This window comes from Cupressus sempervirens, chromosome 5 (genome assembly GCF_028749045.1).
Source record: "Cupressus sempervirens isolate cs-2001-9-10 chromosome 5, ASM2874904v1, whole genome shotgun sequence".
Classification (NCBI taxonomy): domain Eukaryota; kingdom Viridiplantae; phylum Streptophyta; class Pinopsida; order Cupressales; family Cupressaceae; genus Cupressus; species Cupressus sempervirens.
In genome coordinates, this window is record NC_143122.1 from 501,443,993 (window position 1) to 501,462,537 (window position 18,545).

At 34.0% G+C, this 18,545-nt stretch overlaps 1 protein-coding gene across 1 annotated transcript; it reads left to right on the top strand.

Moving 5' to 3' along the window:
• The first annotated feature begins 387 nt into the window (after nt 1-387).
• On the top strand, nt 388-8,617 carry LOC149556912 (UDP-galactose transporter 1-like). The gene is made up of 5 exons (XM_089830035.1): nt 388-403; nt 601-689; nt 5,725-5,921; nt 7,766-7,997; nt 8,104-8,617. The coding sequence occupies exons 1-5, from the start codon at nt 388-390 to the stop codon at nt 8,329-8,331; spliced, it is 762 nt and encodes a 253-aa protein (XP_089686161.1). The 3' UTR covers nt 8,332-8,617.
• The last annotated feature ends 9,928 nt before the right edge of the window (nt 8,618-18,545 follow it).

The following is an 18,545-nucleotide window of genomic DNA, read 5'->3' on the forward strand; positions in this document are numbered from 1 at the left end:
TCCATTTATTCTCATGAGAGATGGATTCATGTTGAATCACTACTCATGAAACATGGGTCAATGAGTTTGACTCAAAATCACACAGTTAAATCTTGATAGCTATATCACAATTTGACTTATTGTGAAAATTATCTCCTACTTATAATATACCTGTTGAGTAATAAATAATAATAATTAGTGACTATTACTAAAATAATAAAAGTATATTGGAAGGCTGAAACAAGCCTACCAATCATAGTTTGGACATACAAGCAGCTAGCAATAATTTATACAGCTAAGGGAATATGGAACGATAAAGCGCCTTGCGCTGACTAGTCTGTCCACGGTGACAGCATTAGAAGTTAAATCAATAAACAAACCCATAATACTGGGTTATTAGGCAGTCAAATGCCAGCACGGAAAGGTTGCGACTCCTGCTTTGAATCGTATAAATAGGGGCAGCGGATATATAAACAGGGATGGGGATATAAGAAAGGCATCAAAGAAAACAATATCCACTGTATTTACTGCAAGGCAACGAGAAGAAATATAATGACTCTACTGCACTAGATCAGAAGCAGCTTTAAAAAAGCTGATCACTGGCACAGACAACTGAAACAGCTGATCACTGGCAGACAGTGTGCGGAGCCACAAAAGTATTAACAAATAAGTCAGTCCAACTGCGTCTGATATCACCAGACAAGAGAGATGTATATTCTGGATTCGATTGTGTGCCATATTTTTGCATTGATGTTTCAAATCACACTCAGTGATTTTATCTCTTCTAGCTCTTCTCATCCCAATGATGGATCACTGAGTGTGATTTGAAACGTTGACACAAAAATATGGCACACAATTGAATCCAGAATATGCATCTCTCTACTATGACTGATTGTGGAAATCTTTTCTTGTTAATAACCAGACAAATATATATATTCCTAGATCAGTACAGTAGATACTCAGTTAACAAACTAGACTTATCTATCTCTGAGGTAAGTGCCTACCATATCATTTATTATGAATTTGTTTCAATAGCACCATGCTCAGTCCGTTATAATTCTGAACTAGAAGAAATGAATAAGGATACAGTATGGAAAAGGCCTGTATAAATCCAGCCATCAGGTTATTTCGAGATAGGTAAGGATCAGCATCCCCAAAAATGCCTTGAGAATATGTCCAAGAGAGGCTTCAGGGCTTGGATCCCCAAAAACCTTGAGGAAGACTGTTGGTTTTGGTCTGAAAGCAACCTACTGTATCTCAACATTCTTTCCAAGTAAGAGTTATAATTGAAATAGCATGAATTTCCCTATCTCACAAATAAATTGTTCTTGATTTGATTATGTTATTTAGCTAAATAGAATACAATTATAATAGATTTATTCATATATATATATATATATATAGACGACTCACAAGGGGTCATTACAGAGGTAACTATTACATCTATTTTATTTCGAAATTCATTACCCTTAAACTTTTTAACCTAAGTTTAACTATGGTTTATTGTAGGCTCAGAATTTAACTAGTTTTCATGCAAAGGTTTACAGTTTACATTTTTGCTTCTTTGCATGGTGGACATATCAATTTTAGGTTTGATAAGAATTACAAACACAAGGACAGGTATTCATTTGGTTTTTAATTTCGAATGAGAGAACATTATCTATAATAGTTATATTGCATTAAGTGATTATTTGGGTTATTGGGGGCCAGATATCAAAAGAGGCATGTCTAATGCAAGAATTCAACAGGACACTATAATACTTGATAATCTAGTGTATTCAGTACTTATTAATTTTCTAAATGCATTGCATAACATTTTTACTCTAGTTTTGTTGTTTTATAACTGTAGGGATTAAATTTGTTCTTTGGTTGGTTGCAAGGTTTATAATTTTTACATTGTCATAGCATGAAAATGTTGGCTTTGAATATGATACATGGAACAGAGATGAAAGACTAATTATATCTGGTTCAATTAAATGTTTTTCTTAGTCAACCAACCGAAAGCATCAAAAGGACTCTATGGTAGGCAAAACTGTGAATTATCAAAGGGTTTGATACTTTGGTTTTAACTAAAGTTTATTGCTTATTGAAGGGCTTTCAACCAAAAAGGAAGATTTCTTGATCAATAATGTGAGTGTGTTGATTGTGGCACTTGTGTTGATCTCAAGGTGCAATCTAACCCACTTGGCCTCCATACTTGGTACCAACAATTGCTTAGGATCAAAATATGAATCTAGAATCAGGCTGTATGAGACTCAAAGATGTGTCAATAATTAGCGCTTACTGAGCACCAAGGTAATTTGATAGTTATTTGAATGCCCCAGGAAGAAAAAGTTTTATAAAAGTGAGTAGACATTACCCAGTTCAGCCATGGATGCAAAATCATCGTGAGGCAAACTCCAGGTCTTGGGATCATATCTAGATTGGCTTTGCTGAGACCCCCAAGCATAAATCTAGTGAAATTAATGAAGTATTAATCTGGATTTATTACCTGATGCTCATCAACACAGGAGTAGATTAAATTGCTCCTCGGGGTTTGACTTTACTTAGGGTCTTAGGGGTTAAAAACCCTACTCTAATAAAAGGGGTTAGTATTCTGAGACACATTTGATTATATGCAAGATCTTAGATTATCGACCTGAGATGGCGACTAGGGGGCTTAGAGAGGCAAGTCTTTGAAAATTGAAATCATTGCAAGAAGAAATCCTGAGTTTGTAACATCAGGAAATATAAGAGAATACCTCAGGGGTTCAAAATATCTCTCAAACCATACACAGAGGTTGTCACGTAGCAATGAACCCATATAATGAGGCTCATCTCAGTGAACCCTTATAATGAGGCTTATCTTAGAGTTTCGTTCTGTTACTGCACACGTTAACTACACAAAACTGAGGGATTTAGAATCATTGGGAAAACATCAGGAACACTCTTGGTTCATTGTATTCTAAAACACAGATGCTAGCGCACTGATACAATGTGTTAAAGGAAAATACACTTGTTAGACTTGGTCGAGAATTTTTTGTCAAGCTCATCAAGCAACATCCCTCAGCGAACATTTGAAATTAATGCTGATCCCATTCCTATTTAGAAATTAGAACTCAAAATTTAATGGAGGTTTCCAAACAGCATACATATAATTTCCTCTCTTGAATACATAATTTTAGATGCCCATTCTGTGTTCATTATGGGCTCATAGACTCGAGGGAATTTCCTCAACCTGCCCGCTATAGCTAAACCTACAGATCTAATTCAGTCGGTATTTACAATTAACATCCCAGTCTTCAACCTGTCTTTGAAATAATGAACAAACTAAAATCGAAAAATATTCTTAATTTTACCATACGTCAATCCATACATTGACAAAATATATCTCTTTTCTATATCTTTCCAAGATGAATATATTAGACAACTCATAACCTTTATGCAAGCTTACAATTATGCATATCAATTTAGAGGATTGCCCTGGAGGAAACAAAATAAGTCATTATCTATCAAACTCAACATATCTCCTCATCATTGAATCATGGTAGTACATGTTGCTTCCAGCACTTCCATTTACTGTGGTGAAACATAATAAACTGACAAATATCTAAAATTCAGATCTAAGGAGAGAGTGTGCTTACACCCTATTATTTATCTTAAATCAGTTTTCATATATTTTTTATTCTAAAACAAAGGCAGTGAAGAGCTATAAAGTTGTCGCCCATGTAATATCTGATTAACTGTTAGCTAGTCCCCAACACACCCAGAGGAAGTGAAGCTGTTGTTTCACACAGTCACCCTCATAGTGGGTGTAGGGTTCCTTTAGGGGTGATGAGTATGGACACCATCTTGTTGTAGCCAATCTCAGAATCGAGCTCCACTATTGCAGCTCATGCCAATGCTTTTCTTTTATGCGCTAAAAAAAGAGACTTGCCATGTCAAAAATAAGAATTTGAGTGAGCAACTCAGTAATGATTTTAAGTGCTTTAAAGAGTTAACATATAAACAGCAAGGATTACAATCCTCACAAAAATGTCTTGACAAAAGTTTCAATCATGACAAGGGAATGAGATCAATCCAAATGATTTGACAATGAAATAGTTTAAGTTCAGTTTGTCAACCATCTATAAAAAGGTTGCATCAGTTCAAGAGTTGTGCAAGACCATTAATAAAAGTGAGACCACTGGATCAGCTAGATTGGACAACTTGAACTCAAAAGTTTAGATTGATCAGTGAACAAATAACAGCACTGAATAACTATCAATGATCAATGACATCATCAACATAACATGATATTTGTGAAGATAGCCTCTAAAACTGCAATGACCAATTTATCATAGTCCTTGAACATTTTACTGGGTGAAGCTCGGAAGAATCAGATTATTCTAAATATTTATGGTCTAGGCACATTGCTGATCCATAACTTTTGGATAAAATATACTTGCAAAAGAATTGGGCACTCCGCCCATCAAGGATTTGAATGGGCTTGAGCAAGAGCATTGGACAGGTGGAATGTATACAATGCAGGTGCCATTGAATCAAAATTCAAATACAAAAATATTGTCATGCCTTGCCTTTAGGGGAAGTAGATCTGGCTCTAGGGGTAGAATGGCTCCATGGATTGGGCACAATTACACTAAATTTGGATAAGCACTTTTTGATTTTTTCACTCAGGAGGGATGAAACACGTACATAACTAAACCAAAGTTTGATCAGTAATTTATGAGCTTTTACTTTGGAGAGAGGAAGCACATACTTTGAAATTGGCAGGCTCCACTGAGATTGTTCGTATCTACTATCTTCACATTACATAGAGAAATGATCTAAAAGGGGCTTTTAGTATGGTAGCAGCATTACACTTCAGAGAAGATACTCCTAGTCACATAAATAACAATACTCAAGAAATGAATGAGATAATATAATTGTTATGTATCTCCATTTGGGTGAAGCAAAGAGAAGCTAATTGCATCCAGAATGGATAGAACCTTAGGAGGGTGCAAGTGCAGATTTGACTTTGTGGTTGAGCTCCTGCCTTTTGTATGTCAGTTGAGTGATCTTGCGATATGATCTCTTTTTTCAGTTAATATGAATTTGTGCAAGTTCAGTTGTGTAATGTCCCTTTTTTAGCATTCATAGCATGATGTTGTCGTTAGCCTATTTCCCCACGGTCCCGTAGGCTAGCCAGGACATTAAAGGGGCTTAGAGGCCATTTGGCCTAGATAGTTTCAGTTGCAAGTCTTTCTGAGGGGTTTTGAGGCAACTTTGGGCATACTTACTATTTATAGTAAGTCATCTTGGGCATGGGTGGACATCCAGTGACAGCGGTATGTCGATGGTAATTGTTTAAAATCGGCAAGAAGACTTGTTTATCATTGATAAGATTTGTTTTGCATTGATAAAGCTATTTTATAAAGTTAAATTTAAATATTTAACTTTATTAATGCATAGACTATAGTTTGTGGGAAATATTTAAATTAAAAGAGTCCCTTTTATTTTATAACACATTGGAGACATAAGTTACATAAAGGGAGTTATGTTTTATCTCACATTGAAAAAACGAAGGATGGAGCCCTTGTGAGAACACTATAAAAGAAATAGAAGAGCTTCTTTTAAGTATGCTTGAGAAAATCAAAGAAATTGGAAAATTTTTTAGAGATCATGTCTCAATAGTTTGAAAGATGAAATCCCTTCAAGCTGAAAATCTTGACGCTATTGAAAGATATGGTCTTGAGATTCAACAGGGCAGCAGTCTGAAAAAAGTAGATACGAAAAAGCAGCCCGAAAAAGTGGAATCGAAAAAGCAGCCCGAAAAAAGCGAAACCAAAAAAGCAGGCGGAAAAAGCAATCCGAAAAAAGCACGTCAAAAAGCGAATCCGAAAAAGCAGTCGGAAAAGCAAATTGGAAAAAGCAAAGCAGAAGGGGCAGCATTGTAAAAAATTATTACAGCCATCTACAATCAGGTTCTTCACTTCTCATTTGTTATATTTTCTGAAAAATGTAAGTTTTCAACTGAGTACAAAATATAGCATCAGCACTTCACTATTTTCATATTGTACTTGTTTTTGTTTGCCATTTGGCATTATTGGTATCAAAGGAAGGCAAGGATTTTGCAATTGAAAGAGCATTGTAATTTTTAGACTATCTATATTGCAAACTTAGAGTTTGATGATCAACTTATTAGTTTGCATGCCAATTGTTTAATAAAATGTCAATTGGCTGTAAGTTCTCTTTTTGGCATAAACAATGTCATAATTTTGCATACTAAGTGTTTATATTAATGCCACTTGGTTGTAAGTGCATAATACCATCTTAGGTTGCATCCAAAGTATTTGTCATAATCACTAGTTGCTGTAGCTGCATATTGTAAGTAGTTTAAGTCACATATTTGTATTGAATATTGCCAAAATTAGTTGCACATTCATGTTAGGTCATTGTTTAGACAAATTTAGAGTCTTTGTAAGCATTCTCTTTGATGCAAATCGAAACAAGAGTTATTGCAGCAACCTGAAAAATTATATCAGTCATATGACCCCTTGTATGCAAAGTGTTTGACAAAATTCTTTGAGCTTTCATCAGCATTTTTGAGGGCAGATTTGAGGAGGGTCATTACAGTGGTATCAGAGCTTGCTTGCAAAGTGTTTGACGAAATGTCAAACTACTGAAGTATAAAGATTTTTGGTGTTTGAAGAAGTTATAACCTATTGGAGTTATTACAAGTTGGGAGTCACAAATGGGAGACAGTAAAACATTAAACAACAGAAGCAATATCTTTGAAGGACAGCAGCCAATTAATAGCAAGAGTATTCTTAGCTCCCTTTGGGGCATTGAATGACCATGAAACTTAAGGATGTGCTTTTAAGGATGCTACTCTTGTTGACTGCAATACACCTGTGCTTCTGTTCACAACTTTGAGACTTGGATTCAGAAAAACGTTGGCATTAAAGAAGTAATAATAAATGAAAAAAATGTTCTTAAGATATTTCTTCTCTTTTCTGTCAAGTCTGACAACCAAGAATTGTGAAGTCAGTCTTAGCTGCAGACTTGCCAAGACTTGCTGAGTCTCCAAGTCTCAGTTGCAAACTTTTCAGACGTCATTTGAACTAGCATTAATGAGTACTAGCTGATCTATCTTCAGAACATATTCATCAGTTTTGCTCTTGTATATTTATTTGTAATGAATATTTGAAGCAATACTTTTTTTCAGGACCTTAGCGTGCAGTATTGCGAAGCCTGATAGCCAAGAATTGCCAAGACTGCGAGAATCTTAGCTGCAGATCTGCTGAATCTGACTTGGACTAGGATTCACAAATCCTAGCCGAGTTTCAACACATTGATATCCTTATACTATTGTCAGATTAGTTAGTTCTCCTGTATGTTAGTTTTGATTTCCAACTCCACTCATATACTTGCAAGCCTGACAATCAAGACTTCCTGAGCCTGCAAGTATTGGCTGTGGACTTGCTGAACCTGAGTTGGACTAGAATTTGCGGAGTCCTAGCCAAGTCTCAACATGTTGCTCATAACCAATACTTTCCAGGACACCTTCGCCAGTTCCACTGTTGTATTTTTATTAGTAATTAGATACTGGGAGCAATGCTTATTTTGAGGACCTCATTTTCATAAACTATAATGAGGCTGGTTAGTTTTTTTGAATTTCAGTTTCATTTCAACTCAGCTCACATGATGGTACTTATGGACAATCAGTATTTGGTTCAATGTCAAAATATTTATTTTGTCTTATAATTCATGAATTTCGAGATATGGTAAGAGGCATTTCTAATAATATGTTATTTTGTGTTTGCAGTATCAACACTGTGTATTATATGGCACCTTTTGCAACTATGATCTTGGCTGCTCCGGCTTTGCTTCTTGAAGGGCCTGGTGTATTGAATTGGGTGCAAACACATGATGCAATTTATAGCTCTTTATTTATAATATTTAGCTCTGGCATTTTTGCCTTCTGTCTGAACTTCTCAATCTTTTATGTTATTCACTCTACAACAGCAGTCACTTTCAATGTTGCAGGGAATATGAAAGTGAGTGATATTAATGTTTTTTTGGCAATTGCTTTCCTTTTAAGTCTGCTGCTGATTTCGTTTTTCACCAAGAATGCAGGATGAGTTTGTGTTTTTCATGCTGCAGGTAGCAGTAGCAATAATGGTATCATGGCTTGTATTTCGCAATCCTATATCTATTCTGAATGCAATTGGATGTGCAATAACCCTATTAGGTTGCACTTTTTATGGTTATGTGAGACACAAGCTGTCTCAGTCTCAAACTCAAGATGCAACAGCAGGGAAGTTCATTGATAGCAGCTTGCGAATGTCTGGAAAGCTTGAGATACTTCCACTTGTAAATGACAAGAAATGAGCATAAAAAACATATAAATCTAATGATGTAAAAGTAGATACAACTAAGAGTAATATTTGTTTAAGATATTTGAATCAATCAAATCACAAAAATGTTTTCATGGGTGAACATAAAATTAAACTACACATGAAAATTAAATTAGAATTGTTAATTAACAGTGAGTGTCCCACCCATCAATTCTTTGAAATATTACTCCATTATTGAAGCCCTAGAGAAAAAGAAATTTTTGTTTGGAGATATTTAAGGTCTTGTATTTATGAAGCAAGCAAATTTTGTTACTTTTTCAGTGCTGGTATCCTATCTATCGATCTATATAGGAATTGATGAAATGTTCTATGCTACCTATTTGCTTGCTTCTGCCCAGGGAAACCTGGAAATGTGTGTTAATGCACAAACATTCATTAAGAATAATAGTCTCAGATTACTAAGAAGCAGATTAATGGATCTTTCTATAGTGGTAAAGGGGAAAAATAAATAAAATGCTCTATTATGGTTAAATAGGAAATGATGATATTGTTGGAGTTAATATTTCAAAGATAGTCGATAATAATTGTTGCACATGTGGCAAGCTTTGTTGAGTTGCTGGCAACACAAGTTTAGTTTAGGATTGAGTCAAAGAGTTTTAGTTTGAATAAGTTCCTATTGTAGATGTGTTGAGTTAGGTGTCCATAAGTTTCAGTGGTGTCATGTTATGCGTGTGTTGTCGATCATGAAGTAGTTTGTTGTCAATCTAATTAGCAGTTATTTAGGAATGTTGTTGACTCAAGCTATTGTATAAATTGACACCTATTATTCAATAAAAACAAGCTGAAAGTTCTTTCTTTTCTTTATTACTGCTGTTCTATTTTTACAATATAGTATTAGAGCTATCTTCCTATTAAGTTCTGTCTGTTGCATAAGAAGTTGTTAAGAAGATGAGGCCAAGAGAAGAACCACTAGAGGATTATGTTTTCATTGAAAAATTTGTTTGATTTTGAAGATATCAATGCTTTGAAAAATAGGAAAAGATGTGGTAGAGGCTAGATGTATGCTCAAATAGTTTGAGGTGCTATAGGATCAAAGAAGCTATACTTTTATGAGGGTTATGAGACATTCCATGTGGAGATGGTGTGTCCAATAGTTCAGGAAGATTTGAAAGTCTGGAAGCTTGATATCGTTTATGAGACATTTCATGTGAAGATGGTGTGTCCAGTGGTGTTTCGAAGTTGGATGATAGCTGCATAACTATGAGAAGGTCTTGCTCCTCTATGCCATATTTTCAAAGTATAATTTCTAGATAATGTTTTCTTTAGTTGTCACATTAAGTCGAGGTGTTGGAGTTAATGTTCCAACGGTAGTCAATAATAATTGTTGCACATGTGGCAAGCCTTGTTGAGTTGCTGGCAACACAAGTTTAGTTTAGGATTGAGTCAAAGAGTTTTAGTTTGATCAAGTTTTTATTGTAGATGTGTTGAGTTAGGTGTCCATAAGTTTCAGTAGTGTCATGTTTATGTGTGTATTGTCGATCATGAAGTAGTTTGTTGTCAATGTAATTAACAGTCATTTAGGAATATTGTTGAGTCAAGCTATTGTATAAATTGACATCTATTATTCAATAAAAACTAGTTGAAAGTTCTTTCTTCTCTTTTTTTTTCACTGTTTTATTTTATCCAATAGATATGTTCTATAATATCTATCTGCCTACTATTGCCAGAAGGAAAACACATGGAAATGCTCATTAAGAATAAGAAATAGTGCCGCTCGAACTTTTGTTCACTTAGAAATGGTTTTTATCAAACATGCATATAAAATTGCATTCTCTAAAGAGACACGAATACATAAAGAGGCATAGACACAACAAACAATTATATAAATGCCCATGATCACTCATGTATATGATAATGCACATTTACCCGCAAACATATCTTAGTCTTTCGAAAAGTCTTATATTGCGAACTATTTTGAAACAAGCATTTGTTTCATTTGTCATATGGTTGCATCTCTCGAGAGGATTTGCACTCTGACACAAACTAGATGTGCTTAACAAATCATAGCTCTAAAAATTATCTATTGATATACTTTTGTTTAATCTTATATTTCCTTGCCTATTTGCACATGATTCATTTAGTACTTGCATAATGTAAACATCCAAATTTGTTCAATGTTTCCCAGTAACCATTTTACTAATTTTCTTTTTTTTTTTAATCAACAAGAGGCAAGCATCCAATTTTTATTAATATCAAAATATTTACAAATACCTTGTTCAAATGTAGGCACAAGGGGAAAAAGAACGGGGTTAAGAAAACCCCAGTGTACCTTAGGATTGAAGTCCTATGTACATAGAAATGCCTAATCAGGGACTTGAAGAGGACAAATCCTCTTTTACATAATTTTAAGCTCATTATCTTTGAGTTTAATCAATTACATATTGATGGAGATAATACAAAAACACTCTCAGAAAAGAGATATACATTGAAATATGGGAACAAGTTCCGTTAGGCCCCATTTGGTTGGGGAAGATGAATTTGTCTTATAACCAGGTTATCTCATAACCAGGTTTTTGAAAACCTAGTTATGTGTTTTAGGAAGATAGGTGGACCATTTGGTTGACACGAAAGATGAATATACAAATCCATATTCTTCGTTTGGTTGCCAATTTAGAAATTGGAATTGGAACGAAATATTACTGGGAATACCTTTTTCTTGCATTCGGTTGTTCATTTTTGAATTGGAATTAGAATTTGAAGTAAATTTTTTAATTTTATTTTATTAGTGAAACACAAGTATTATAATGAGTAAAGTATTAATATATAATTTAATATTTATGATTACTATTTTATTTATAATTAGACTACATTATTATTATTTTTAATTCTTGAATATTCAAAGTTTTATTTTATTAGTAAAGAATAAATAAAATTATTATTATTTTTTATTTTAATTCTATTCATTAGCAAAGAAAAGTAAAAAATGATCGTACTTGCAATCATTTGTAAAAAGTTGTAAATTGTCCCATAGTTGGGAATTATATATATTTATATATTTTTGGAAAATTATATAAGACGAATTTATTGTTGAATTTTTTCCAATCTTTTTTGCCTTGTCAAACTTAATCCAAACTTCATAGTTGTCGAACTTGAACCTTGTGAATTAGCCGTTAAATATGAGAACACTAGGAAATCAACATTCTATACCATTATGCCCCACATTCGGCAAGCAACTCTCTCATGTTGCTCATTCTTCCCATTACTATTTGTATTGTTAGATGGTCAATCCTGCATATATAAACTATGTATAGATCAAACAGATACCAACATTCAAATAACAATGTCATCAAAATATGCTCAAATTATGAATGTGATCCAATATGTTTAAATTAGGTATGTGATCAATAATTCAATGTTACATATGTAGAATAAGATAGAAGATAGAAAAACAATATCCATGAACTAACGAGAAAGAACAATATCCATGATCTAAATGGTGGTGTGAAAACACACCATTAAATACGAAAAACACTAGGAAATCCAGGCTCTGTACCCTTATGCCCCACATTCGACGAGCAAACCTCTCATGCTACTCAATCTTTCCATTACTGTCTGTATTGTTAGATTGTCAATCTTGCATATACGAACTAAACATGCTTGAAAAATTAAAACCTAATTTTTTTTAATGGAATACACCAAGGAGTAGCATCAGATATATTGACCGTTTACAAACATGCACTAGTAAACAATTATAAGATAGCTCATTTTTTATCAGCATGTGTTGTCTCGCAATAACAAAAAATTAGGAGAAATAAAAAAAATACAAAAGAAAGACACTTTGTCAATACCATTGACAATCCTGTTAGAAAGCACATACATAGGAAACCAAATTGTGGAAAAAAGACAAGAAATAAATAAAATATCAAAGCAAATCAGGAATATACATATAACATGAGACAGAATCATGAACTGTACAATCATCTACTAGAAATCCTCAATAGTTTTGATAATCTTGTCAGCGAGAACATACATAGGAAATCAAATAGGGACAAAAAGACAAGAAATAAAAACATATGCAAGCAAATTAGGACTATAGATATAACATAGGATAGAATCATGAACTGTACAATCATCTACCAAATCACATTTCTATTAGCATATGCTCTCAAGTTCTACAATTGAGCATTCATCATTTGCCACTCCTCATGTATTCCACGTATGTATGGTTCAATTATAGCTCTAATTAACAATGCAATGAACAATTATATCAAACGTTTACAATATCATAAACTACGTATAGATAAGGTATGTATACATCAAGTATGCTTAGCAAAATAGTAAAAATGTGCTCAATAATGAGTTCCAGTATAGTGTTGAGAGAGATCAATGCAATACCATTAAACAAAGCCAACTAACCATCTGGAATTACTTCACATGCCAATTGTGTGAATGCCAATGAAATGAACAACTAAACTATGTATTGACCAATGCCAATCATGCCAATGAAATGGACAACTAAACTATGCATAGATCAAGTATGTATACATAAGTGCATGCATATGTGTACATGCATACGCACATACATACATACATACATACGCACATACGTACATAAATGTGAGTACATACATACGCACATACATACATATGCACATACATACGTATGCACATACATACATACATACATGTCTATGTACATATATACATCAATGCAATACCACTAAATAGAACCAACTCAAAAACTGGAATTACTTCAGAGGGAAATCATGCCAATGCCACTGAAATGAATGACTAAACTACGTATTGACCAATATTAATCATGTCAATAAAATGAACAACTAAACTATGTATTGACCAATGCCAATCTTGCCAATGAAATGAATGACTAAACTATGCATAGATCAAGTAATTAGTTCCAGTTTAGTGCTGTGAGAGATCAATGCAATATCATTAAACAGAGCCAAGCCATAAACTATGTATGGATCAACTATGTATAAATCAATGGCAATCATAGCTTTTATCTATAAATAGTCAATATATGCTCATGTGATTACCTCTGATTACCTGTATATATCATAGTGCCAATCATAAAATAGAATTATTTCAAATGCCAATTATACCAATCATACCAAAGGCAACTCATAAAATAGAATTACTTCACATGCCAATCATACCAATGCCAATGAAATAGTCAAAATGTACTCAGTAATAAGTTCCAGTATAGTGCTCTGAGAGATCACTACAATACCATTAAATAAAGCCAAGTGGTAAACTATGTATAGATCAATGGCAATAATGGCTTTTATCTATACATAGTTGACCTATACATAGTTTATCATGGTTCTTTTTCTATTTGCTATCTGCTTAGCAAAACAATTAATATATGTTGTAATTGTTTGTTTCGAATTTGTTTAACAAAATAGTCAATATATGTTGTAATAGTTTATTTAGAATCTGTTTAGCAAAATAGTCACTATGTGCTCACTAATGAGTTCCAATATAGTGTTGGGAGATCAATGCAATGCCATTAATCAAAGCAAATCATGCCAATGTAATGAACAACTAAACTGTGGATATATATCAAGTATGTATAGATCCATGCAAAACAATTCAACATAGGAAACTCATAAACTAGAATTACTTCAGATGCCAATCATACCAATGCCGATGAAATGAACAACTAAACTATGTGTTCATTAATGCCAATCATGCCATACCAATGAAATGAACAACTAAACTACATATTGATCAATGCTAATCATGCCAATGAAATGAACAACTAAACTATGGATATATCAAGTATGTATAAATCCATGCAAAACCATTGAACATAGGAAACTTATTAACTTGAATTACTTCAGATGCCAATCATACCAATGCCAATGCCATGAACAACTAAACTATGTAACAGTTTCTTGCCAGTAATTAGTTCCATTCTAGTGGTGTGAGAGATCAATACAATACCATTAAGTAAAGCCAAGTGGTAAACTATGTATGGATCAATGAAAATCATGGCTTTTATCTATACATAGTTAACCTATACATAGTTTATCATGGTTATATTTCTATCTGGTATCTGCTTAGCAAAAATGTCAATATATGTTGTAATAGTTTGAACAACTAAACTATGGATATATCAAGTATGTATAGATCCATGTAAAACCATTCAACATAGGAAACTCATAAACTGGAGTTACTTCAGATGTCAATCATACCAATGCCAATGAAATGAACAACTGAACTATGTAATAGTTTCTTGCCAGTCTACTTAGAAAATAGTCAAAATGTGCTCAGCAATGAGTTCCAGTATAGTGTTGTGAGAGATCCAATGGCAATAAAATGAACAACTAAACTATGTATTGATCATTGACAATCATGCCAATGAAATGAACAACAAAACTATGTAGTGATCAATGCCAATCATGCCAATGAAATGAACAACTAAACTATGTATTGATCAATGCCAAACATTAAATAGAGGCAACTCATAAATTGATCCATGCAAAACAATTAAATAGAGGCAACTCATAAACTAGAATTACTTCAGATGCCAATCATACCAATGCCAATGAAATAGTCAAAATGTGCTCAGTAATGAGTTCCAATATAGTGTTGTGAGATCAATATAGTTCCATTTTAGTGCTATCAGAGATCAATGCAAAACCATTGAATAGAGCAATCATGCAGCATATGTCATTGCAATCTAGTTAGTAGCTGAAATAGCTAAATCTTACCAAATGTCATTGCAATCCAATCCACTCTCTCCACCTCATTCATCATCAAGAACCCTTTGGCTCTTTCACGTTGAAGCATGAAGGTATCACGTGCTTTCAGAAAAAACTACTCGACTCAGTTCAGGGACAGCTTTGAGAGTGGTATATGCGGCACTCAAACATTATCCTCTTCATATTTATCCACTTTTACAATCTGAGGCTTACCAAGGCCATCTTTTAGTTCCTTCATAGTTTCATATATCACATCCAATGATGTAGCCAAAGTTGTCTTCTTCCTCTTTCCTCTCCTTGATGATGATGGTGGAGGAGTCCCTCTACCACTTGCACTCGACTGATTGGAATGGTATAACTCTTCATCAAAATTTGGTCGATTGTCAAGAGGTGTACCACAATTGGTATCATCCTCATCAAGCACGTGGAATGCATCATTCATAGGGTGCCCTTCTTTAGCATCAAGGGGCATTTAGCTATGAACCCTTCAGCAATGTCATTGCTGACAATTACAGCCAACTCATTGAAATATTGGAAAGGTGACCTCTTATACATTTTTGCATTTTTGAATTCTGTCCTCTACATGTAAGCATTAATAGATGGATTAGGTTGTTAGTTTTTCATTACTAAAATAAGAAGAGAAAATTTCTTCAATCAAAAGAGTACAAAGATCATCCTACCTTCAAAAGCTCATCCCACACAGAATCCTTAGTATCCACAATTTGAGTTTCTTGATTCCAAGCTAACCCACTTGTATTTTTCAAGTCCTTCATTACTCTATATCCTATTTTCCATGTTTTCAGCTTATTCTTAAAATGATCTCGTGATAGATTCAACTTCATACCTGCATTGAATGTCCTCTCCATGGCAGTTTAGGTTTCTTTTTTAAAACCACCTTCCCCTTTTCATCCGAGATGAACTTGTTCGAGAAGCAAGTCTAGAAACTTGCATTGCATCAGTTTTGTCCACATTTTCTTCTTTGAAGAAGAAGATTTGTTGCTCGCGCTGAGGGATCCATCTATATCACTCAAAGTAATTGGAGAACACATCTGGTTCACATGATCAGATCCATCCATGCTCATCATGAGCTCAACATATGCCATTGTGTACTCCTTCCTATATTTCATTTAAATTTGAAGTTGATAAACTTTAAATATCAATTTGTAATACATCGTAATGGAACGATGCTAACATATTGAATAGGTAATGTATTACAATTTAAGGAATCATACAATTGAAATTGAAAGTTACTTCTCTTTAAATTTAAATGGAATGCAGTAAGGAGTAACATCAGAAAAATAGGATTTTCAACGAATTCATTGTTCTGTTGTTACTAGTGGGCTTATCTTCATCATTTGGTACTCCTTGTCGTATTTCATTTAAAATTGAAGATGATAAACTTTAAATATCATTTTTTAGTACATCCTAATGCAATGAGGCTAACATTTAATAAACTTGAAAGCATTTAACTGAAGATGATAAACATTATTCAACTACAACATGTGACAATTTGAGTGGCTTTGAGGCAACAAATAGGAGGAATAGTTGGGAGACATTTTAGCTACTCCTATCAGATGATACACATCATCAGCCTGTTGTACTAGTCAATTCAAACTTTTTCAAATCATCAGATACTATAAATTTAATTGTAAGTGTGGAGGACATAGGGGTTGGAATTGCATTACATGCTCAGGGATGCATCTTTACACTGGTTATGTAGATATTTGGTGGAGCTCATGAATGGTGAAATCAGTTTAGTTAGTAAGCTAGGTGTTGGAAGCACTTTCACTTTCACTGCCACACTTTTAATGGTATGAGAACTGTGGTGGTGGATGGAAGATTTGTGCACAAAATATCATTTACAGAGGCTTGGTGTGCAAGTTGCAATAATTGATGATAACACATCAGTATCAACAAAACTACTAGCAAGACAAAATGGTGATATCAATGGCAGGTAAATATTTGTGAGCCCCATTATGAAGCATGCTATTGTACTTTCTCAATGCAAAGATGTATAATACTTGTGCTTTCTTACATTTAAAACAATGTAATCTACATTTCAAGTTTGATTGTGTATAGCATATATGATCAAGAGTTTTTGTACATAAAGTAGGTGTAAAATTGAAAGTTAATGCTCTTTTTATTTAATTGGAATGTAGCAAGGACTGATATTAGAATTAAAAAATCACGCACCATCATTGTATATGCATACATTAATTTAATCATATAAAGCACATTGCCTTCTAATAAATCATTTATTCTCGGGATCTATAATCTTCCCACATCCTACTTGCTATATCTTCTCAAAATTGGGCACACTCATTTCTATCCTCCTAAGACAACCCATATGTCTCAAGCAGTGGTACCTCTATCCCATCATGATAATCTTCCTCTTCAATAGCTACTTCCGACGGAAGGCCATCCTCTATCGTAATGAAATTGTGAAGTATGCAACATGCTAAAACAATATAGGATTGTGTCATGATATCATAAGACATTGCATGTCTTAAGATTGGAGTGTCGATGGTTGAACAACTCATGTACAGAGTTCATGGGGTTATCTCTTGACCAATCTTTCAAGTGGTAGTGTGTACATCGATAAGGAGCAAGAAATATAGGTGCATTTGGATATCCAACATCCACTAGAAAATATTTTCCTACATAAAGAAAGTATGTTGTCAATACTTGAAACATTTAGCATACCCTTGAGTATATTAAAATGTGATTTGGCTTACCAGGGGCAACTACAAATGGATCTGATCTGGACAGAGTTGAGGCTAGAACACGACTATCTGCAGCAGAGCCTTCCCAACTAGCAAGGAAATATTGAAACTTACAATCAAAGGAGTAGACGCCCATAACATATTGCAATAGGTTCCCTTTTCTATCACGATATTTACCCTATATGTTGACATCAACTCACACTAGAATATGGATTTCATCGATAGCTCGTATGTAATCCTATGGGATATGATACACTAATCAAATGTATGCTCGAGTAATAATAAGATAAGGACAACAATCTAGACAATAAACTTATAAAAATGCACAATTTACCTTGAAGAACGGTTCAAAACGATCCTTCCCACTGATTTTGGGAGGAGTACCTAAACCAGGTTTTATGAAGTAATCCTTGTGAATGGCTAAGACAATTGTCAACACCTTGTGGAAGTACCGACTAACTATCTCTCCTGAGTGCCCAAAGTTATGAGAAATCTTGTGGTTCCTTAGGTTGTGCCCAAGGGTGTGGAGGAACATCACTAGTTGTTCCTCTGACTTCAACTGGATCATATCTCTCAAGCTTCCTTTCAACCTAAGAATGCAAGCTAGAGAAAACAAGGTTGCCCTACTCATCTAAATTTGATCATGACAATCCACCTCATTGGAATGAATAATGCCTCTACAAAAGGAATTTCCTTTTCTTATTTGTTTACCCATTTGACTGCCTTCTCGAGCTACCAGTACTTTGGCTATGCCAACAAAAGCAATTGTGAGAATGCGGGTGTATAACTATGCATCCTTG

What these genes read in the sequence shown, in the direction of transcription:
- LOC149556912 (XM_089830035.1), top strand. An exon ending in TATCACCAGACAAGAGAGAT is followed by an intron (nt 690 to 5,724) that starts GTATATTCTGGA and finishes TGAAAAAAGTAG; the next exon opens with ATACGAAAAAGCAGCCCGAA. An exon ending in ATGTTGCAGGGAATATGAAA is followed by an intron (nt 7,998 to 8,103) that starts GTGAGTGATATT and finishes TTCATGCTGCAG; the next exon opens with GTAGCAGTAGCAATAATGGT.